Consider the following 23352-nt stretch of genomic DNA (forward strand, 5'->3'; position numbering starts at 1 on the left):
CAATAAATACAAAGACATCATGTGTGAAAATAAAAGTATTTTATTTCCTTTGATATGTTCTTGTTTTTGGTCTTTTTGCATGTTTTTTTAATGTTCCGGGCAGTTGCTTGCACACTCAGAAGACACGTTCTTCTGTTTCGCATTCACACCATCATGCTCATAAAAAGGAATAAATAACATATGTACATGTGGACTGAGGAGGCACTTAGAAGCACTTGCGATGGACGATGGAGGGTCCGGCCTCATCATACTCCTGTTTGCTGATCCACATCTGCTGAAAGGTGGATAGCGAGGCCAGGATGGAGCCGCCGATCCAGACGGAGTACTTCCTCTCTGGGGGGGCGATGATCTGTGGAGGCAAGGAGAGGTTGTTGTGGTTTAAACATCATCTTACGACTCCTCATCCTTTTTTCTGCCGTTTCTAAAGATGAGCACCTTGATCTTCATGGTGCTGGGAGCCAGTGCCGTGATCTCCTTCTGCATGCGGTCGGCGATACCCGGGTACATGGTCGTGCCTCCAGACAGCACATTATTGGCGTACAGGTCCTTACGGATGTCGATGTCGCACTTCATGATGCTGTTGTAGGCCGTTTCGTGGATGCCAGCAGACTCCATGCCTGCAACAAGAACATGCTATTGTCCTTTGTTCTTTGTCAGAAGAAGGTCCTGTGGTACAAACCGATGAAGGAGGGCTGGAAGAGAGTCTCGGGGCAGCGGAAGCGCTCGTTGCCAATGGTGATGACCTGACCGTCAGGCAGCTCGTAGCTCTTCTCCAGCGAGGAGGAGGAGGCGGCGGTGGCCATCTCGTTCTCGAAATCCAGAGCCACGTAGCAAAGCTTCTCCTTGATGTCGCGCACGATCTCTCTCTCAGCTGCGGAGGAGAACAAACACGTACATCATCTTGAGAGCACCGCAGCTTGCTGGACGTGACGGGACTCACTGTCAGTATCGAGATCTTACCTGTGGTGACGAAGGAGTAGCCACGCTCAGTCAGGATCTTCATGAGGTAATCAGTCAGGTCGCGACCGGCCAGGTCCAGACGCATGATCGCGTGGGGCAGAGCGTAGCCTTCATAGATGGGCACGTTGTGGGTTACGCCATCACCAGAGTCCAGAACGATGCCTGAAAGGAGACCCAAAAAGACCATGAAAACTTTATTGTGAAATAAAGTTTTATAATAATAAAAAAGCTACTTTCTCACCGGTGGTACGGCCCGAGGCGTAGAGGGACAGCACGGCCTGGATGGCAACGTACATAGCAGGCACGTTGAAGGTCTCAAACATGATCTGGGTCATCTTCTCGCGGTTGGCTTTGGGGTTGAGCGGCGCCTCGGTCAGCAAAGTGGGGTGCTCCTCGGGGGCCACGCGCAGCTCGTTATAGAAGGTGTGGTGCCAGATCTTCTCCATGTCGTCCCAATTGGTGATGATGCCGTGCTCGATGGGGTACTTCAGGGTCAGAATTCCTCTCTTGCTCTGGGCCTCGTCGCCTACGTAGGAGTCCTTCTGGCCCATGCCCACCATCACACCCTGCGGGGAGCAGCGTCCAGGTCGTGAGGCAGGAAAATGTCTAAAATATTCTAGTAAGGTATTTAAACAGCACGATGAGGCCAACCTGGTGACGGGGGCGCCCCACGATGGAGGGGAACACAGCGCGGGGGGCGTCGTCTCCGGCAAAGCCTGCCTTGACGAGGCCGGAGCCATTGTCGCACACGAGGGCGGTGGTCTCATCGTCATCACACATGGCGTCCGATTTTGCAGGAAACTCAGCAGTATATTACAATTCCTATATTTTCCATTAACACATTTTATAAAAATAGTAGTTAGCACAGTAGCTAAAACAGTAGCTAAAACAAGTATTTCTCTATTAATTAACAGTAACAACTTAATAGATGTGAACAGTTAATAAGAGAATAAAAGTGCAAAGTTGAATAAAAAAAAACAGATTTATATGATTTTTGAAGTCTTCTTGTGTTGTTTACAAGATGGCTGCCATTGAACAACTCTTTACTGTCCATACATCAATGTCGCCGCCATATTGGATGTGTCAAGGCTGGCTGTAAATGAATACAAGTTAATGTATTAGCGCCATTTTAGCGCCTTTCTACAAACAAATTTAATTTAGTTCGTCTAATTTATACATTCACACACGTACTAATATATGTGGGAAACCAAAAACACACCAAAAACAATCACAATCACGTTTTTTTTTTCAATATGGTGACGACGTTGACGTACGGCTCAGTGCTAGATGAGGGCGTTTATCCATGTGTATGGTTTACTGCAGCAGTGATTCTTAACCATAGGACCTCAAACTTGGACCTCAAGCGCCACCTATAGGGCTGCGAAAACGTTTGAGTTTTGCACCAGTGGGACTGGGTAGTAGGTTTTCACCTAAAGACACCAGAGGTAGGCTAGCATAGCATAGCTACTGTTTGCTATCCATAAGACGATCAATAACAGTGCGGCTTCCGACCAGATGGTGGCGGTAGTGTGTCAGTCAGTTGTTTAACAAGCTCACATAAGATCCGAAGAAGACATTCAACTACAACTAGCAATGGTGAAGTTCTTAAAACAAAAAATGAAGACTAAAGTGGTGCCAGTTCCCCCCAAAAGACGACATTTTTTACGTAAGTACAATCCTGACTTTTGTAAATAGAGGAAGCGAGGCAGTGCGTGGAGTGTGACATGACGCTATCTAAAGCTAAAATCTAAATATTGGTCTTTTTTTATTAATAAACCAGACTTAAGCCTTCACATTTTTATTGCTTGATTTGTTCCATGAATTATTAGCAAAAGTTAAGATGGGTTTAATCATCTTCGTGATGATCACATGTCATGTTATTCATTAAACTTTATTCCGGTTTTAGCTTGTTAGCTTGTTAAACTGTGAGTAGATTTGGTTAATGAGTGAAAACAAATTGATGAGATCAATTAAATCTATAGTGTTAATATTTAATAGGCCCCGGGCCAATGACAAAATCGGGCCTCGACATCAAAAAGTTTAAGAACCCCTGTACCACAGCAACAATTGTATCTTTTTCTGTTTACATTTATCCCGGGTGCATTCTTTCAGCGCATGCTCAGATATGACGTAACAGCAAGCTCGAGACCGTCTTCAGTTTTAAAAATGGAGGCGAGCAATCGGAACTGGACTGTCGTTGAAAGTTTGTTTATGATCCAAACTAACTTTCAAGGCTGGAGGGACGAAAAACTACTCGAAATATGGAGTTATTCCAACAAGTGAAAGAAAAACTCGGGGAAGCCGGCACGTGATGTTGATGTTTACGCTTTACTGCGCATGCCCCATTGACTATGCTGTTTGACTATAGCGGTGCATGGAGACTCCTCATGTAAACATGGCTACTGAGGCGTTCAAGTGTTGCTCAGTGAACATAGCCTATGCCGGCAATCATTTGGACACAAGTATTTTTTAGTCAATTGTATTAAATGAAGGTAGCTATAATAGTAGACAGCAGGCAAACGTGAGCGAAAAAAAGTATATATCGTCTTTAAAAACCTGCCTTTTCGCATGTTTGTAACATTTTCGCGAGTGGGTAAATGCATCCAAGTGAAACTATCGTCCACCATTAACGAGTCGCTTTGTTGCTCATTAAAACTGACTTTTACTAACCTTTTAGTCATTTCCCCCCAAGACCTTTCTCCTGTCAGCCGCTTACCTCGGGTTGTGTCCCGGCGTGAGTCAATTGAAATCTCGGTGGTCGCCGAAGGAATGACAGTCGGCCCCCCGGCTCGGCTGTCTTATAGGCGGCCTCGGAGGTTTGTCTTCCCCGCCGACGAACGCCCGGAATGTCCGAGGATTCCTCTGGAATTCTGCCGCTGCTGCCTCCATATTTGGTCGCCGCACGCATGGATGCAGTGTACGGCCCAAACATGGACACGAAGACCCCCGCGAGACCACCGTGGTTCTCCCCTGGCCGTGTAAGGAAGGAAGGCACATACACACACACTCTCTCTCGCTCTCTTTACATTAGTCATATTATGAGGTTGCAATAGCATCTTTTAACACATTGATATATAACGACAATTAGGGGACCAGCTCACATTTGAAGACGTCATTTTCTAATTAATTTAAGCTAAAAAATAATCTAAGTGAAATGTTATGAATGATATCAACTTAATACACACAATACATAATGACTGTTAGCTTGGTTTTCATATTTCGTCATCTACAGTGTTGTGTGGCCAATATTGGCTGTTTATAGAATGAACAATAATATTAAACATATAAAACAACAGTTAATAATGTTAATAACATTAAAACATAGTGAGGTCATAGAGCATAATTCAATTATCGCCCCCTGGTGGCCATTAGCTTTCCTGCAAAGGCACTCATCACTACATGAATATAGGACCAACATACTTACTGTTGTTCATATGATGCATCATTTTAATATAAAAACAAAAGTAGCACACTGCTACCCGGACTGCGGCACAATGCTGAGCGCATGAGGATGCTTTTTAAGTGACGTCTAAAAGAAGACAGATCTCCAGCAGACAGCTGCACACTAATTCCTCCCAAACAAAATGGAGAACAAACTGAAGCCTGGTGTTGTTTATCCAGCTGCTGACACACAAGGTCAGTATTTTAACTAGTCTATTGTCATTTTTAAATCTATTATCATGAGCTCCAATATAACCTGCTTCCGCTATTTTTAGGAGGTAGGAGTGTCGAGCACAGTGGAGCGTGAAAGTGGATCAAGGATCACTTTGCCAGTCCCAGTCGGAGTTGTCCAAACATTTATAGGAGGCTCGTCATCCAGCAGCAGAAATGAGATGTCTCCTCCTCAGTGAGTCATGTTTAAGTAAATACATTTTAGCCAGTTGAGCACTAAATTCAAAGATGTGTCGGAATAGTTTTTATGTTTGCGCATTCAAGTCTGCCTGCGGCTGTAGTACTTGTCATTGTGCCTGCTTGTCACAAACAAGCAGGCATCCAAATACAAAAAAAACCTAGAAACCTTTATTTGGAAAAGTACACAAGTAGTGTATTTTACAGGATACGGTCAAATCTGCGCTTGCAGATAATGTTCATAATTTGCTCTCAGCACAAATTCAAAGTAAGGTTTGGACTTGAAACTGCTCAGCTCTTCCAGCTCCAGCAGGTCCTTGACGTCCGGCAGGTACGTCTGTAGAGGAACACCTGAAACGCAACCACAAGTGGACGTGGAGCGAAGAAAGGACATCTTGAAACGATTTAAAAGTCGCATCTCTTACCTTCTTCGATGAGCTTGAGCAGGATCTTGACAAAGATGCTGTCCTTGGCGGCTTCCAGAGGGTCATCGTTGGCGTCAGAAGAGGACCAGCTGGGGACGGAGTAACATGATCAGCCAATCAGATCAAAGCCAAATACTCATCGTGGTCACACTGATGCCAAACTTGAAGAAAAAAAACCCCAAAACATCTTACTCGTCCCTCCTGAGAACTTTTCCAAAGATGTCACACTTGAGCGCGTCAATGTCGAGGTCATCTTCCTGCTCAAAAAACAGAGAAATTGAAGCCGTCTCCAAAGGCAAGCGTCTAAAACACGCCGTGAAGAACAGGAAGTGACCTGGTCGATGTATTCCAGGAGATCTAACGCCTTCTTGAAGTCATACTCGTTGGCCCTGCGGTTGTCGTCACAGATGTAAAGCTGCACAAACAAGCCGATTGATTATTCACGGTGGGGGTCCCGAGGCATCAGTGGTACCAGGATGCGAGCTAGCTCACCTGGATCAGGTTGTAAGCGCTGAGGAGGGGCATGGTGTCGGGATTCTGCTGCTTGTCTTCCAGAAGCTGCCTGGGTAGCGTCTCCTGGTGGAGCAGGAAGCGCTCCTGCTCCACCACGTCTGATGGGACACAGGTTGGGGGGGCGGGAGACGTCAGCCGGGAGTGCTACTAGACCAGAGTCCGAGCCTGGTGTTCACACGTTTACCTTCAACTTGTTTTCCCAGCTCATCATCCGGAAGGTTGGACGCCAGTGCCGCCAGCTTGCTGAGAGCCAGGAGAGTCTTTTTCTTGGCGAAGTAACGTGTCTCCATGCTGGCCTGCTTGGACAGGGTGCCGTGGGCCTGTGCACACATATATAGGCGGCATCAAACAAACGACATACTTGCTCACAATGCAACAAAACGAAACCGCAACACATCCACAAAAGAAGAGCGAAGGCGAGCGTACGCTCTGGTAGTCATGCACGTGGATGTCATGCAGCCAGCTGAGGTGTTGGTGGGCCTGCAGGAAGCCGGCCAGCTGTTGGTGCTGAGCGACCGGCTGGGACAGAAGCTTCCCCCTCTTCCCTTTCTCCATGTACCAGCGAAACAGGAAGTCAGCAAAGTTCTGTTTAAACATGACAACATGTCAGCTGACACATCTGGTGTTGGTCAGAAGATTAATACAGTAAACCTCGGATATAATCGGATCCAATTGTTCCCACTGGTTTTGTCCGATATAAGCGAAATCCGTTATATGCGTATACCGGAAAATGTCCGTTTTACGCATATATCGGATTTATATCGGGTATATGCGTAAATCGGATTTTATCCGTTATAAAAAGGCACTTCCTTGACTATGTTTCCAATGTACCTGGACGCGCAGGCAACGCTGCAAACGCTGCAAATGACGTCGTATAGCGGCCTGTCACGATTCGGCGAATCGGAGAGCCACGATGCGGCCATCCGATATACGTGAGGGAAATTTAATGGAAATGCATTGGAACGGGACTGGAGATTTTGTCCGAAATAGGCGAAATCCGTTATAAAAAATCTGATATATGCAATGAATTTTTATTGGAAATGCATTATAGAAAAATCGGTTCTTTTTTATCTGTCCGCTGTGAGCGAATTTCCGATATATCAGAGTCCGATATATCCGAGGTTTACTGTAATAAAGTCTGCAGTTTCACCTGGTGTGCAAACTTGCTCATGTAGTGCTGCAAGCGGCTCTGGTTGTCGGTCAGCTCGCACATTTGGACCAGGATGTCAAAGTCACAGTACTTCTCAGCCAGCGCCGCCACCCACTGGTACTGACCCAGCTCCACTGCAACAGAGACCACCGGTTGATACCAAAACACGCGTGTGCTTCATGACACCGAGTGTCACGATCCACTCACGGAGCGGCGCCAGGAGCTCGGATCGGCGCTGGCTGTACTCCAGTTCCAGGCTGTTGTAGCGCTCCTGTTGGGCGCCAGTGGGCGCCTGCTGCTGCAGAGAGTTCAGCTGGGCCACGTAACCCCCCAGGTAGAAGTCCAACAGCGCCACCAGCTGCTCGCACAGGACGCTGCGCAGCTCCGAGTCGGCGTGCGGATACATGGAGCGCAGGATGAGCTCGTGTTGGCGCGAGATGAACGTGCGGACGCCGCCCACGCCTCCCAACGCTGGAGGAGGAGGAGGAGAAGGAGCACAGATCAGACAAGCGTGTGGGAGGAGCAGCAGCAGCAGGACTCACCTGTCCACGGCATGTACTCTGGTTCCGCAGCAGCATTCTCAGAAGCTCTGTACACAGACGCTTTGGTCTCTCGGTACTGCAAAGCAGCGTGAAGCATGTCCTGCACCGACCAAAACACTCGTTAGAACCTTCTCACTGCCTCACTCATTCATCTTCTTTCATGCTTTTATTGTGAAGGACCTGCTGAAAACATCACATAAATGAGAAGGGATCAGGACGCACTCACCTTGACAATAGCATTGACGGTCAAAACCACCTCGGCCCACTGCACCGAGTCCACCGGGTTCTCCCTGATGCTCCTCTCCTCCTCTTCCAGCAGACAATCAAAGATGGAAGAGATCTGCGACACCTGCCATGAAGATACGCGTGAGTGATCCACGCCTTCCAACCTTGTCAGAGGTTCTGGTGCCGCCTCTCACCTCCCTGAAGAAGACGTCGGCCACAGTGAGGCTGGGGGCAACTGTAGCGTTGTTCCTGTGCAGCACAGCGGCGATGGCGCGGTTCACCACCTCCCCGTGTTTGGTGTGGCGGTTCTTCAGAACCATGGCCGCCTGCAGCTTCTCGGCGTGCTCGCACAGAAGCAGCCGCGTCGCCATGGGAGACGAGCGCACCGTCACTTGGCCAAGTTGGTCCAGTAGACCCACCTGATGGGGAACCACAGCATTAGTGGGCCGGAAGCATCATATGACCCCCAACATACGGGGTGCGTACCTGCAGAAGGAAGTCCATGAAGCAACTGTGGGCCTTCATCTTGTCCTCCAGCTGGTGGAGGATGATGAGGGATGTCAGCGGGAAGCCAGCGCTCTCTGTAAGAACATTTATTATGTCCATGGGGCCTTTTGTGACTTTTTTGTCACTCTTTGTGAATTTAGATGGATTTTTCCTGATGCATGATAGCCTTAAGAGACCAGGGTTCAATTCCACCCTCGGCCATCTCTGTGTAGAGTTTGCATGTTCTCCCCGTGCATGCGTGGGTTTTCTTCGGGTACTCCGGTTTCCTCCCACATTCCAAAAACATGCTAGGTTAATTAGCCACTCCAAATTGTTCATAGGTATGAATGTGAGTGTGAATGGTTGTTTGTCTATATGTGCCCTGTGATTGCCTGGCCACCAGTCCAGGGTGTACCCCGCATCTTGCCCCAAGACAGCTGGGATAGGCTCCAGCACCCCCACAACCCTTGTAAGGATAAGCGGTAGAAAATGAATGAATGAATGAATGAATGAATGAATGAATGAATGAATGAATGAATGTTTTGTAAATTTGGAGTGGTCAGACCGGAGCAGGAGGGGATAGAAAAGAAGAAAAAAGAAAACAGAGGGGGGAGTGCATTTTTAGACAAAATGTCTAAACAATGATGCAACCTCCTCATATATAATAATAATAATAATAATAATAATACATTTTGTATAGCGCTTTTCAAAATACTCAAAGACACTTTACAGAAGAATGGAGTTGAATAAAGCAAGTAAACAGAGTAAAAGTTCAAATAACATTAAAATACCTCATTCATTCGTTAATACACAGTTAAAACATAAGTAAAAGCGGGGCGTATGTCCGTATATCCTCACCGTCAGGTACAGACTCGGCCCAGCGAGGGTCGGAGGCCGGGTAGTCGTCCAGCAGGTCCAGGTTAATTTGGATCACCATGGCATCCAGCTCACCTCCCTCCACCGCATCGCCGCCCGCTGGGAAAAGCTCGTCTGTGACCGTCTGAGCACCCAGAAGGTCATTTCTGAGGTTGGATTAACAACATGTTGGTTATAGTTGTAGCTATTGCATCATACTGAGAGCAGATCTCGGTTAAAGTAGTTCGGTACCGGCAGAACTGCAAAAAGGCTGCCTTCAAGATCTTTGGTTTGTCCTCCTGAGCTACAGGTTCAGCTTGGCTTGGCTGCTCCATCATGGACACCTTTAACAGGAACAAGTCTTAAGAACTCTTCATTCTGAGCTACAGGGGGGTTGGATCTTGTCGTTTTACCTCCGGTGCCGCTGCCAGAGACGAGCACAGAGAGTCCTCCACGGTCTCCGGCAGAATGGAGGTGCTCTCCCGGGCCACCACAGCCACCAGGCCACTGTTTTGAGAGAAGAAGATGGGCAGGTTGGTGCAGCATCCGCCACCACGCACACCGTCACCTGCAGAGACGCGCATAGTCACGTCGGACTGCAAGACCTCCAAAGCCAACAGGACAACATCGCTGTGTCAAGATGCCCACCGGGTGAGCTAAAATGGATCCTCTCGTCTGGAAGCCCCCCCCTGCTGCTTCCTGTGGAGCAGGCGAAGACGAGCTCCTCGTTGTAGATAAAAGCGGTGAGGCCGGGAAAAGGCGGCAACATGAGACGTGTGGACTGCAGTTCTGCCTCGCTCTGACAAAACATGATCAATATCAAATTAGGTCCGGTCTGATTAACAGACTAGTTATTGTGACCGGAAGCCACATGGGAGCCCACCTGGAAGACGGGGTTGTATTTGGTGACCTCCACGGTGAACTGGTTAGAGATGGCAGCACCCAGATCCTGCAAAGTGACCAGGCAAAAGTAGACCTGGCATGGGTTGTCTGATGGGTGCCAGGCGGCCGCCAGAACCACCAATCCGGCTCTGGAAGCACAGCGGACGGTTCAATTTAGACTTGATGACATTGTTTGAAGGAGAGCAAAGAAAAAACACTCACTGGCCGTGCTTCATGTCCAAAAAGCTCACGTTGACTTCATCACGCTTCTCCTCGTAGTTGCTCTTGGGGCCCTGGTAGAGGCAAAACACTGAGTGTCTTAAATACTCCCTAGCTTAGCTTGCAGGGTGTCAAGTGCATTCAAGCCACCAGCCTGAAGAGAGTCATTTATGGAAAAAAAAACAAAATGGCGGAGGAAACCTGTGTTGTGGACATGCATGGGTCTCCCGCCGCTGTATCGTGCCGCTGCTGCATCTGCATTTTTTCATGACAAATAATTTTAATCACTTAATTATTAACTACACAACATCAGCTGTGTCACGAAACCCTGGATTGGATTGGTCTACTAACCAGGATGGCGTTGGTGATGCTCTCAGTCAGAGCTCTTTGGGCATCCCAGCTGACCGTCTGCTGCTCCGAGTTCTTGTCCACTTCCCATTTACTCAAATGGGATTTGGTCAGCGTGTAGAAAGAGCCGGTTTCGCCCACCCACAGCACACTGTGGAGCTACACACACACACACACACAGCTTCAGAAACTTCACCGTCTTCCATGTGATGTCCGTATGCTCTGAAGAACATGGAACTCACGGTGTCGTTGGCAGGTGGCGAAAGGATGCCGAAGAGGCTGGACATTCGGCGTCCGATGCCTGACAGCACACCTTGGCCCTGATGCACAGCTCGGTACTGCAGTCTTCCGGAAGCATCCGCACCGACTCTCATGTGGCGACTCATAGCCGAAGACACGATGAAGCTGTCACCCTGGGGGGAGGAAGACCACCAGCTTAAATGCGTCACCTCAGTAGCATCAATGCTTAATCCTTAACAGAGGAACGCCATTATTACCCCCCCCATGCATCCACTAATTGTGACTACAAAGAAATCCCATAATAGCAGCGACACTCACAGCGACCGCCACCACGAAGGAGCACAGGTCTCCCAGGTCCAGGTCGGTTTCTGTGTAATTTCCCTCCTGAGACAAGCTGGGCCACAAACGAGCGGTTCCCTCGGCCGCCACGGCCAGGACTGAGATGGCCTGGACCGCCGCAGTCTCCAAAGGGGCTATGGATGTCACGGCAACGAGGTCGGCCGTGTAATCGTACTGGCTGTTCGGCAGCTGAAGTTCCTTACACACACACAGCTGCAACAAGACAAGAAAGTCGTGCTGTCAAGCGACCAGTATTCCATCTGAACGGGACACTGCTTTGAGCGCCAAGCAACTTAAAAGGACCACCTTAGCCACAGCCCTCTGGGAGATCTTCCAGATGATGAGTCTGTCACCACAAACCATCCAGGCCCAGCCGCTCTCGCTCACCTTCACGGAAATGGGCTCCTCAGCTGGAGAGAATGTGGACGAAGACGTCAACAAACAGACAAAACACACATGTCGATCTACACGGAAGGAGATCCAGCTTCGCTTTACCGTCGACCATGGTCAGCGCCTCCATCACCTTGACCGGCAGCGACGAGCCAAACGTCTGCACGTCATAGCTGAGGCAGTCGGCGTGGCTTTGCTCACGACCTGGTGTCGGCCTGCCGACACACAGTCATGTCTCATAAGAAGACAACTTGGATGACATTGTTGGTTACATTGATTTAGCCATCTTGGGGGCTGACAACATGTAACAACAATTAACTCTGTGTGTGTGTGTTATTTTTTTCCCTTTGATTCAAACACATGTGGGTATTTATAAACAACGTAAACGGAGTTAATTCTCCTAAGTTTCATTACCTCGCCGACAGAGGCGTCCGTCGCGGGGTGAGCATCAGGCTACTGGACGCTCTCCTGGCCGGTGTTCTGTTCTGCTGCCTGCGGGCCGAACTCGGGCCGGTACGCGGAGAAAACATCCCTGCCCCGGTGGCCTTCAGGCTCAATGACCGAAAGAAGAAGAAACGATTTCTAATCTAAAAGTCTTCTTTTCTTTCCGCTCCTACGCTTCTCCAAAACAGCGCGCGAAGTCGCTTGTAAGTGACGTCATCAACATGTTACAGCAGTAGGACCCGCTCGAGCATTTTTTAAAGAAACACTTTTTTTCAAATAGCATTAAAGGGTCAAAGTAAAGGAAGGAATTTCACAATTATTGAATTTTATTAAAAAAATTTAGCAAATAATGTGGCAAATATTCTATATTAAATTACAGACACTAAAACGGGGGGAAGTTTACCTTCCGCGTGATTCAGGTGGGCTCAGTGACAATTATTGACAGGATCATGTAGTACTGTAGTACTAGTATAGTAGTATAGAATAGTACTGTAGTACTATAGAGTTCCTTAGACTACTCTCAATGTTGTTGCTCCAACAGTATAAGTGGTTAATTACAATACACACCAAATATTTACATATTTAATGTAACAAAATGCCATAACTAATGCCAGGACCCTCGGAGTATCTGCTCAGAGGTGATGTGACAGAATTGAACCATAACCAAAAACTTCAAATGCTGGTTAATACATCACATCACAGCATATCATAGCAATGTGAGCAGTGCATCCAGGTCAATACTTGTTTGTCTATCCATTCATCCTGTAAGGAAAACCTATAGTACCGATTATATTAATACTTATTTAAGAAAGATATTGATTGTTAAGCATTGTTAAGTAATTATTTTTATGTGATAAATAATTTGTACTTGATGTCCAAATATTTTCCGGCTCAATCTGTCTACAGTGCAGTATGCATCAGGAGTTGTTGCTATTCCCATCTCTAAGCATAGGGGGCGGTAATGACGTTCAAAATAATATGAAGTACTCGCCAGCAGCACCAGCAGCAGAAGAAGAAGCAACCTGGAGGCTGAGCTGGAGAAGAAGAGCCGAGATGGAGAAACAGCTAAACTACACGTCCTGTTTGTTCTGAACCTGCGTCGAGTGAAACCAGTACCGGATCGCTGAAGACCTGACCGATATGCAGTGAGTTCCGGTTTCGCGTCGTTTGCACATAAGACCCGGAAGTATCCCGTGTATAGTTGAAGCCGCCGGGCCCGCTGTAAATTAGCCTTTAGCTCAGCTAGCGTTGAAACATGACAGCGGTAAGACTGATTGTGTGTATCTATTTCCTGTTGTTTATTTATTCTATCCGCCATGTCAAGATGTACTGATTGTTTCTATACAAGTTTTGGAGTTAGGTGGCTACGTTGGGTGCTTGAGTGACAGTGCACCGAGTTAGCACTCCATCCAATCAGAGTGACGTCATCATTGAGCGTATTTTAGTGGCGCCTGTTTTATTGCCTGATGTGACGTGGGATGTTTGTCCACAGGTCATGAAGCGGGTCCGCACGGAGCAGATCCAGTACGCAGTGGCCCAGTACCTGAAGAGGAGACAGTATGTGGACTCCACTGAGGGTTCCCTGAAAGCAGCCAAATTCTTCCAGACAGCTGAGGAAATGGCTGCTGGCCTCACAGGTGTGTACATTTGTGTAGTCCACAGAAGATACAGTAGGTGGTGCTGTGGCACCATTTCATTATTAGATTATTGCGCTTTTAAGTTGTATAGTTTTAGTTTAAGTGTACTTCTCTGAGTGTATTTTTTATATGTGTGTGTGTACAAGCAGTTCAGACCGAGTCAGGCTGCGCCAATGTGGTGTCCGCAGCGCCTTGTCAGTCGGACCCGCAGCAGTATGAGTTGCAGTACTCGAGGCTGCGCTGCTTCCTGTCAGGTATGACGTCCCGCATTGCTGCTTGTGTTTCTCTGCATTCGCCACATAACTCCACTAATTACACATAATGGCTCTAATGAGGCGTTCAGGGTAATGGCCGTGAATCGTGGTTGGTGGTGTTGTTTTATTGCTCTGAATTACATGGCAAAACTGCAATTATAGTTCAAGTAAAAGAGAAATTGTCGGTGGTAGTAAAGTCATTTCCTAAACAATTAGTGATTTTTAAACTGTTTTAATATATTTTTAGTCCTATTTTATGCTTTTAGTCTTTAGCTTTTAACTCCAGTGTTTCCTCAGGGGGGGTCCTCCACACTGGGGGCTGTGTCGGGTCTGCTGAGGGGGTGTCATCCTTGGGTCCCTTCGACCCGGCCGGCTGGGGGTTCCTCCCTTTTAATGTGGGGGTCCGCCCGTGTGTCGGAGTCGGGGGGCCCAGGTGCTGGTTCCCCGATGGCACGGCCTGCGGCTCCTCCCAGTGTAGACGGCCCCAAAGGTGGCGTTTCCTTGATCCTCAGTGCCATGCCATGTCTCCCGATTGTGTGTGTTTGTGTGTTGGTGGGTGTGTGTCTAGTATGGAGGGTGGGAGGGAGGGGCTTTCTTAGTAATTGTTTTTCCTTTTAATTGTGGTAATTGTTTTTAATTCTGTAAAGCACTTTGTGTTGCAATTGTTTGCAGGAAAAGTGCTATACAAATAAAGTTGATTTGAAGACCCGATATAAACGTGGATAACCGCTGTCTCTCTTTGCCCTTCAGAAGCGGACATATCATGGGCAAAGGAGGTGAGCAGCATCCTCTACCCGCTTTTTGTCTACTTCCACCTGGACATGGTGCACTTGGGCCTGAAGGGGGCAGTTGACGGCTTCTACAGCCGTTTCCACGGCGCCTTCCTTCAGGACAGCGAGCAGCGTGCCACCATCGAGCAGCTCCGTCACGTCCTCACCAGTCAGGACGTGGCCGCCAACCCCAGGCTCAATGCTTTTCTGGAGCACAAGTTTGTGGTACATCTAACGGAGCCCGCCTACAGTTACCTGCTACGCTACCTGCAGAGCGAGGACAACAGCACCATCTGCAGGGTCCTCAGTACGCACCTGAAGCTGGAGGTGAGCGTCTCACGGCGCACCGACTACCAGTTATACGGCGGAGCAGGCGGGAATGCCGGTGCGCCCAACTCGACTTCCACGTGGGCGGGAGTGGACGGTGCGGAGGGCGGGGACGGGGTGGAGCTCCCTGCTGGAATCCCACAGAGCCAGGCGGCACTGGAGGCTCTGCAGGACTGCATCAAAAAGGTCAACGAGGGCCCCCCCTCGCTCACCACCGTGTGCTTCTACGCCTTCCATCACACGGAGCAGCTCCTCAACGCCGCCGAGGTGTCGGCCGACAGTCGGCTGCTGGCCGCCGGCTTCGACAGCTCCACCGTCAAGCTGTGGAGCCTACGTGCCCGGAAGCTCAAAGCCAAACCGCACGTGACCGACGTGTCCCGCGTCCACCTGGCGTGCGACGTGCTGGAGGAGGAAGTGAGTACTTCATCGGAAGCCGTTATGTTCTTGTTGGTGGGACGCATCTCAGCTGTTTGTGTGTCCTCAGATGGATGAGGAGGACGCCTCGGGCAGCGAGATCAAGATGCTCCGCGGCCACAGCGGTCCCGTGTATCGAACCGCCTTCTTGACGGACAGCTCCGGGCTGCTGACCTGCTCCGAGGACACCAGCATCCGCTACTGGGATCTGGGCAGCTTCACCAATACGGTGCTCTACCAGGGTCACGCGTACCCCGTGTGGGACGTTGACGTGAGCCCCTGCAGCCTCTACTTCGCCAGCGGCTCCCACGACCGCACGGCACGCCTCTGGACCTTTTCTCGTACGTACCCGCTACGGCTCTACGCCGGACACCTGGCGGATGTGGACTGCATCAAATTCCATCCCAACTCCAACTACTTGGCCACTGGCTCCACTGACAAAACCGTGCGGCTGTGGAGCACCCAGCAGGGGGCGTCCGTTCGCCTCTTCACCGGCCACCGCGGCCCCGTGCTGTCGTTAGCTTTCTCGCCTAATGGGAAGTACCTTGCCTCTGGCGGCGAGGACCAGAGAATCAAACTGTGGGATTTGGCCTCGGGAACGTTGTTCAAGGACATGCGGGGACACACGGACAGCGTCACCGGCTTGTCTTTCAGCCCCGACAGCAGCCTGGTGGCGTCCTCGTCGATGGACAACTCTGTCAGGGTTTGGGACGTCCGCGGCTCTCACGGCGGAACGCCGACGGACGGCTCATCCGGCGAGCTGGTGGGCTCGTACGCAGGGAACACGAGCAACGTGCTCAATGTGCAGTTCATGGCGTGCAACCTGCTGCTGGTGACCGGAAGCGCACACGATAACACAGAATCTTAGTGGCAAAGCAAACATTTAGTCTTTTGTCGTGCTGACGGATGAGACAGAGTTAGGATTGGATTCAAACATCGCAAACGTGGTTGAGTGAATGCGATGACAAGCAAAGTTGCTGTCTATGATTTGTTGTTTTTTTCGAGGCCTCTCTCGGTGCACTGATTATGTTCTGTCGCCAAAGGTGCAGACGGCGGGCGGGGCTTCTGGAGAACAAGTTTGTATATTTCAGCACTGAGCAACACAAATTGTGCAATGCTCCTCAACTAATGTAAATAAATATCAAAGTGTATTTTTCTATTATGTTTGATAGAACATGCTTTATCAGAGCTAGGACGCACATGTTCTTTTGTTTCAACCAAGAACCGTCTTTGTTGTGTAAATAAATCACTTTAATTGACTAAAAAGGTACCAAATATTAGCTCTCTTGACACTGTCAGTCAAACGTCAGCATTATTATTTGTGTACCGAATGACAGCAGAAGCCTTATTGAACATTATGCAAACGTGTGTTCCTACTTGAAGTATATGATGACATAATTACACCAAGTAGTAATAATGCGGCTAATACTTTGTGTGTATTAACTCCCTTTGTTTGTTTCCCGAGTGTGACGAGGCGAGGTTGAGCACCTCAAGAGGACAAACCAGTTTATGAGGAGGGCGTGGACCCGGCTCAGCCGCCACGGATCTCCTCCACTGGCCGTGGCATCAGAGACTCACAGCAGGCGACCGGCGGCGTCGCACAGGTTTTTTCCTCTCGCTGATCACCATGCCACTGCAGTCCAACTCGACGGGGCGGACCGCCACCGCGGCCATCAACACGCAGATGGACGGCAGGTCCTTTGAGCAGCTGAGGCAGGAGTGTCTGCAGAGGAGGGTTTTGTTTGAGGATCCGGACTTCCCCGCCGCGGACTCCTCGCTTTTTTTCAGTCAGAGTGTTCCTGTCAGAATGGAGTGGAAGAGGCCGACGGTGAGTACGGCTCTGTTGTCATCGCGGTACAGTGTGTGGGGGGGCAGGGGGTGCATCATAGCAGGTCATACACGGCTACAAAACCGATCGGTTGGTGGACTCTGAAGCAGCAGAACTCAGAAGATTTATTGCACTTAAACTGGTCTTGCAGGAAAAGTCTGTCTTGTGTTTTCATTCAGTCTTGGAATAACCATTCCGAGACTTCCGAGACCATGTGCAACACCTGACTGAATGCTTTATGACCTCCAGAGGGGCGTGATGGGCCTCTGGGAAGTTACTACACATTTCTTAGCGGGGCGTTTCTCCTGCGTGAATACCTGAGCTGCTTGTGTGTGGCGTGTTTGTCATGATCGCTTTGTTTGGAATGCGAGCACACCCGTTTGCTGCCATGATAGCGAAACCTGTTCTCATTCTCCTCGTTCTTTGCAGGAGATTTGCACCAAGCCCAAGTTCATCGTAGGAGACGCTAACCGGACCGATATCTGCCAGGGCCAGCTAGGTAGGTCACGGCAAGGTGCCATCTTCTCTCTGGTTGGACCCACCTTGCATCTACGTGTCTCCACAGGGGACTGCTGGCTCCTGGCTGCCATTGCATCATTGACGCTGAAGAAGGACGCTCTGGCCAGAGTGGTGCCCCACGACCAGGACTTTGACCACCGTTACGCGGGGATCTTCCACTTCCAGGTAGGCGTTCCTCACTTGTGTGTGGGAATCCCCGCTCCAAAGAGGAAAGGAGTCCTTTGTGTGACTTTTGATATCTGCTCCGTTAGTTCTGGCAGCACAACAAATGGCTGGACGTGGTGGTGGACGACCGTCTGCCGACGGTGCGCAATCAGCTGATCATGCTTCACTCGGCCTCCAACAACGAGTTCTGGAGCGCCTTGCTGGAGAAAGCCTATGCCAAGTAACACCGCTAACTTGTGGAGGCCACTTCGCTGCCTTGTTAAGCTTCTCGGAACCCAAAAGCCGTGTCCTCCTCTTCTAGGCTGCACGGCAGCTACGAGTCGCTGAAGGGCGGCAGCACCATGGAGGCCATGGAGGACTTCACCGGCGGCGTGGGTGAAATGTACGACACCAAGAAAGCTTCCGGTGATCTTTTCTCCATCATGAAGAAAGCCCTGGACAGAGGCTCCATGATGGCATGCTCCATTGACGTGAGCGCAGCCGTACCTCTTTATGTCTCCCGGAGATGTTCAATACCCTTGACCTCCACTGTCCTCACCCACTCGTGTACAGATTAGCAGCTCTGCAGAGTCGGAGGCCAAGTTGTCCAACGGCCTGGTGAAGGGCCACGCTTACTCCATCACAGGCCTGCAGGAGGTCAGAGTCGCGTCCTGGTGGTAGAAACCCACCGAGCTCAAATGTTCCAATGTCTGCTCTCTCTCGTTCAGATCAATTTCAGAGGCAGGAAGGTCAAACTGATCCGTGTCAGAAACCCCTGGGGTCAAGTCGAGTGGAACGGCCCGTGGAGTGACAAGTAAGGAAAAATGTGTTTTTGTTTTGTGGCTTGGCTGCACGGCGGTCGAGTGGTTAGCGCGCAGACCTCACAGCTAAGAGACCCGAGTTCAATCCCACCCTGTGTGGAGTTTGCATGTTCTCCCCGTGCATGCGTGGGTTTTCTCCGGGTACTCCGTTTTTTTCCTCCCACATTCCAAAAACATGCTAGGTTAATTAGCCACTCCAAATTGTCCATAGGTATGAATGTGAGTGTGAATGGTTGTTGCACATATTTGCCCTGTGATTGGCTGGCCACCAGTCCAGGGTGTACCCCGCCTCTCGCCTGAAGAAGACAGCTGGGATAGGCTCCAGCACCCCTGCTTTTATTATGAAAATGAGATGACAACTTGTGACAATTTCCAAGTAAAGTTGATCTTGTTTGTTTTTCAGTTCCAAAGAGTGGGACTATGTGGACCGAGCCGAGAAAAACCGCATTCTGCAGCACTCCACAGAGGATGGTGAATTCTGGTGAGTCTTTTTTGTTGAGTTGGATTAATCCATGCCCTTTGGAGCTCCAAAGGTCATGTGATGCTGTGTGTGTGTGACCTCAGGATGGACTTTGAGGACTTCAAGGCCAGCTATGACAAGGTGGAGATATGCAACATGACGCCCGACGCCCTAACGGACAACACCAAGCGCCACTGGGAGGTCCAGTTGTTCGAGGGCGAGTGGATCCGAGGCTCCACCGCTGGCGGATGCAGGAACTTCATCGGTGAGAAATGAAACCACCTGACTCCCAAGCAAAGTTCGAATATTCCAATGCAAGTGTTGCGTGACACCCCACCCCCCCACCCCCCTTTAGACACATTCTGGACCAACCCTCAGTTCAAACTGGAGCTGGTGGACGCCGACGACGAAGACGACGTGTGCAGCGTGGTCATCGCCTTAATGCAGAAGAACAGACGCCGGCTGAGGAAGGAGGGCATGGACCTGCAGACTATCGGCTTTGCGGTCTACGAGGTTAGTTAGACTGACGCACACACAGAAGTGGGGGCGAAGGGGGCGGGGGTGCATGTTATAGCCATCAAATTGATCTTATTGTGTAAAACAGACAGGAAAAAAAAACGTCAAATTGAATCGAATCCAGAGCCACCATCCACGAGTACAAGACTGGCGTTTGTTTTTAAGAGAAAATTCAACATAGCTATACGTCGTATGCTAGCAGCAGTTCATTTGATGTTGTTCACTGAACAAATATGCCCTCAATAACATCAAAACTTACCTGGAGTGAGTAAGGAAATCAAAAAATGCACAACGATGAGCTAATTCAAGAAACAATACAAGCAGTTGATGTTTGCTAAAGTTGCTATGGTACCCATTATGTCATTGTATGGTCATATCACATCGTACTTAGATATGTGATTAAAAAATGAATATTATTTATATAATATATAGAGAATATTAAATAAATAATAAATTATTTATTATAAATAATAAATTATTTATTTTATTATAATAAAAATATATAAAAAATATAAAATAAACAAAAAACGTATTAAAAAATTAAAAATTATATTAGACAAGCAGGAAGTGAACAAATGTAACAGTTACTGATTGTAAAAGTACCAGATGGATGGGTAGGATTATATAATAATAATAATAATAAGGACAACAAGGATATAATAATAATAATAATAATAATAATAATAATAATAATAAGCTTAGCTTCTTTCTACTCCTTTTGGACATGTGGAACTGATTATGGGATGCACTCAATTGTAATCTGATGCAAATGAAATAATACCATTACCATTACCTTGATGCATTCTCACATACTAGTATCAGCATTTGGGAGCAAATACAAGGTGAAGGACAATCTCTGGTCAACATGATGTATACATGGTGCGTTCAAGGCACTGTCAAACAAAGTGGAACGGGTTGGCGCTGGCAAAAAACAAAATAATGGCCCATATTTCCAAAAATGATGTAGTTATGCACACGTGATTATACGTATATAGACCCTTGCGGAAAAGGGTCTTCCCCAATGTGTTCCCACAATGTTGGAAGTATACAGTGATGTCTTGCCAAGATGAAGAATGAGATGACTTGATGAGTGATGAAGTTAAAGTCACATTAACGATTGTATGAACTCCCCAGGCACCAAACGATGCAGATCAACAGGGAAAAGATTTCTTCCGCATGCATGCATCCAAAGCTCGCAGCAAGACCTACATCAACCTCCGTGAGGTGTCTGAACGCTTCACGCTGCCCCCCGGCAGATACCTCCTGGTGCCCACCACCTTCCAGCCTCACCACGAGGCCGACTTCCTGGTCCGAATCTTCTCCGAGAAGAAGGTGTCGGCTCTGTGAGTAAAGGCGACACTAGAGAGAGTACTTCTGCTTTTAGTGGCGTTCAGACGTGACGTCATGTGACTGTGTCCCTCAGGGAAATGGGGAGCGACGTTGATGCTGACCTGCCTGAGGTGAGTTAGTCTTTTGTTAATCAGCCAAAATTAAGAGCGTTTGAGACCCCCCTTGTTCTCCTACAGCCGCCTCCGCCCAGCGCTCCGGAGGACGAGACAGATGAGGAGAAAACCCTCAGGAAGCTCTTTGAGGAGGTGGCTGGAAGGGTAAGTTGTGGTCATGAATCAACACATCTTGTCGTCAGGATCAGGAATTTGATGGTTTTCATCTTCCTACAGGACCAGGCCATCTCCGTTAGGGAGCTTCAGCAGATACTGAATGGCGTCCTCAGCACGAGTACGCAGCGACTCTCCTCTTCTTCATTTCTCCGACGGTTAGATGATAATGATGATGATGTCATGTCTGGTTTCTCTTGTCCTCAGGGAGAGAGATCAAATTTGACGGCCTGAGCCTCCACACGTGCCACAACATCATAAACCTGCTGGATGTATCCTTTCTGTCGTTTTGATGCCTCCATGTTTAGACATAAATCACGGTTCCTTTGACTCAGCAAACCCAGGTGGACAACACCGGGAAGATGGAGTTCCAAGAGTTCAAGGTCTTCTGGGAAAAGATGAAGAAGTGGATCGTACGTGTTGTTGTTGTTGTTCATGAGCTTGGTGATGATGCACCAGGGCAGATGTTGATGTCTTCTTGTTGTCAGATGCTCTTCCTGTCCTTCGACACCGACCGCTCGGGAACGATGTCCTCTTATGAGCTCCGCAGCGCTCTCAAAGCTGCAGGTAAGACTTGCTAGGATTTTCAATGCACCGTTTCTGCCTCCAGGGGGCGTCCAATCAAGACGAGCTGGAGTTTATTCTTATACTATTAGGTTTTTTTGTAAAAAAAAACATTTTGGGGTAAATTTACTACTTTATTAGTAGCCACTAGCTAACTAACTAACTACGGTAGCTAGCTTAGCTTCGTGTCAGGTAAACGAACGCTTAATTTGACTTACATGCCGAGACTTCTGTTGGTGTTTTGGATTTAATGTGTATTACTAACAGTTTTTGTATTAACTCATATTCTAGTCTGGTAATTAACAGCAAATAAAGACGTTCTAATTACCCACAAAAATTTTGGGGGGGGTAAATTTACTACTTTATTCTCGAAATCTAATTACAATAATTTATATAAAATAATAATTACATATAAATAATAATTTAAAAATAATAATAATAACGTGCCGAGACTTCTGTTGGTGTTTTGGATTTAAGGTGAAATAATAGCAGTTTTTGTATTAACTCATATTATTCTAGTCTGGTAATTAACAGCAAATAAAGACGTTCTAATTACCCACAAAAAATTTGGGGGGGGGGGTAAATTTACTACTTTATTCTTAAAATCTAATTATAATAATTTATATAAAATAATAATTAAATAAATAATAATTTAACAATAAATAATAAAATAATAACAACTTTTTTCTCAATGGGGCCCTAGTTCTCCCCGTCATTGATCCCACACAAGTGTTTTTGTAAACAACCACAACCCCAACCCCCCCCGTGTGAATGTGCCCGTGTGCCCTTCAGGGATGAAGCTGAACAATCGGCTCCTGCAACTGCTGGCCCTGAGGTTCGCTGACGACAACTACACCATCGACTTTGACGACTACCTGAACTGCATCGTCCGCCTGGAGAACATGTTCAGTACGTCAAAGAGCGCTGCGTGATCGTCACCACAACAATGTCTCACTTTTAACACCATCTGTCCGCTTTGTGCCCATGTAGGAGTTTTCCAGGCCATGGACACCCACCACAAGGGGAGGGTGAACATCAACATGTTGCAGGTAAAAGTACATCCACAACACACCTGAGTCTGTGCAAATAGATGTTTAATTCCCTTTTTTGACAGTGCTTTCATGTAGTATGTTGCTAATTTGACTCCTTGCTTCCTTCTTAGTTTCTGATCTTGTCCATGTCCGTGTGAGAAGAGGCTGACGGAAAACTGAAGCCAACAGAAGAACAAACCAGTCTGAGAGTGCACACTGCCTGAAGGAGCCATTGCACCATAGCTATGCAGACATACGTGTTCTTTTTTTTTCTTTTAAATTTGATTTTCTTCAAGTCTCTCCACTGTGAGTCCACACCGGAAATAAAATAATGTGAGATCTTTGAGGGATTCAACTTTGACCTTTACGGACTTTTACTTTTCTTCATGACAAATTAATGAACTAATAAATTGTGAATAAAGCTTCTTTTTCTGCTACTGTGAAAAGTTTGTCAAGACTTTCATTTGATATTGTTGCTGCTATAAAAGTCATTAAAGTATTGTATTACAACACATGTATGAAAAATGAACAGTATGCTATATTCACAATTAGATAATGCCACGAATACGTGAATACAACTGTAT

General features: G+C 47.9%; 4 protein-coding genes across 7 annotated transcripts; 2 read left to right on the top strand and 2 right to left on the bottom strand.

Annotated features, from left to right (window-relative positions):
- Positions 1–51: 51 nt before the first annotated feature.
- Positions 52–3927, bottom strand: acta1a (actin alpha 1, skeletal muscle a). Its single transcript, XM_058079822.1, has 7 exons — positions 3677–3927; positions 1612–1782; positions 1202–1526; positions 961–1122; positions 680–871; positions 436–617; positions 52–349 (listed from the first exon to the last, which is right to left on the bottom strand). Exons 2-7 carry the CDS (start codon positions 1738–1740, stop codon positions 206–208), a joined length of 1134 nt encoding a protein of 377 aa, XP_057935805.1. The 5' UTR covers positions 1741–1782; positions 3677–3927; the 3' UTR covers positions 52–205.
- On the top strand, positions 2301–16139 carry taf5l (TAF5-like RNA polymerase II, p300/CBP-associated factor (PCAF)-associated factor). 3 transcript variants are annotated; one of them, XM_058077807.1, is made up of 7 exons: positions 2301–4596; positions 4677–4807; positions 12865–13012; positions 13360–13504; positions 13651–13758; positions 14509–15269; positions 15340–16139. In XM_058077807.1, exons 4-7 carry the CDS (start codon positions 13363–13365, stop codon positions 16135–16137), a joined length of 1809 nt encoding a protein of 602 aa, XP_057933790.1. In that variant the 5' UTR covers positions 2301–4596; positions 4677–4807; positions 12865–13012; positions 13360–13362; the 3' UTR covers positions 16138–16139. The 3 variants fall into 3 exon arrangements, with proteins under 3 accessions (XP_057933790.1, XP_057934597.1, XP_057934930.1); XM_058078614.1 differs by lacking the exons at positions 2301–4596; positions 4677–4807 and having other exon boundaries at positions 12844–13012; XM_058078947.1 differs by lacking the exons at positions 2301–4596; positions 4677–4807 and having other exon boundaries at positions 13654–13758.
- Positions 4959–12087, bottom strand: nup133 (nucleoporin 133). 2 transcript variants are annotated; one of them, XM_058074541.1, is made up of 26 exons: positions 11838–12087; positions 11529–11638; positions 11340–11443; positions 11013–11246; positions 10697–10867; positions 10458–10613; positions 10308–10361; positions 10110–10180; positions 9889–10036; positions 9654–9804; positions 9419–9573; positions 9258–9349; positions 9009–9172; positions 8151–8245; positions 7859–8083; positions 7666–7788; positions 7440–7539; positions 7105–7368; positions 6898–7031; positions 6174–6332; positions 5932–6067; positions 5727–5845; positions 5569–5649; positions 5427–5491; positions 5235–5323; positions 4959–5160 (listed from the first exon to the last, which is right to left on the bottom strand). In XM_058074541.1, exons 1-26 carry the CDS (start codon positions 11951–11953, stop codon positions 5024–5026), a joined length of 3453 nt encoding a protein of 1150 aa, XP_057930524.1. In that variant the 5' UTR covers positions 11954–12087; the 3' UTR covers positions 4959–5023. The 2 variants fall into 2 exon arrangements, with proteins under 2 accessions (XP_057930524.1, XP_057931322.1); XM_058075339.1 differs by lacking the exon at positions 10308–10361.
- Positions 16140–16748: 609 nt separating the features above from the next.
- capn9 (calpain 9) lies at positions 16749–23214 on the top strand. Its single transcript, XM_058076571.1, has 20 exons — positions 16749–17097; positions 17527–17596; positions 17663–17781; positions 17868–18001; positions 18083–18251; positions 18334–18417; positions 18489–18574; positions 18985–19062; positions 19146–19306; positions 19397–19554; positions 20692–20900; positions 20981–21017; positions 21084–21164; positions 21237–21294; positions 21381–21445; positions 21518–21586; positions 21662–21740; positions 22530–22646; positions 22728–22786; positions 22900–23214. The coding sequence occupies exons 1-20, from the start codon at positions 16897–16899 to the stop codon at positions 22924–22926; spliced, it is 2061 nt and encodes a 686-aa protein (XP_057932554.1). The 5' UTR covers positions 16749–16896; the 3' UTR covers positions 22927–23214.
- Positions 23215–23352: the final 138 nt, after the last annotated feature.

The sequence above is a fragment of the Doryrhamphus excisus genome, chromosome 1, assembly GCF_030265055.1.
Source record: "Doryrhamphus excisus isolate RoL2022-K1 chromosome 1, RoL_Dexc_1.0, whole genome shotgun sequence".
Classification (NCBI taxonomy): Eukaryota; Metazoa; Chordata; class Actinopteri; order Syngnathiformes; family Syngnathidae; genus Doryrhamphus; species Doryrhamphus excisus.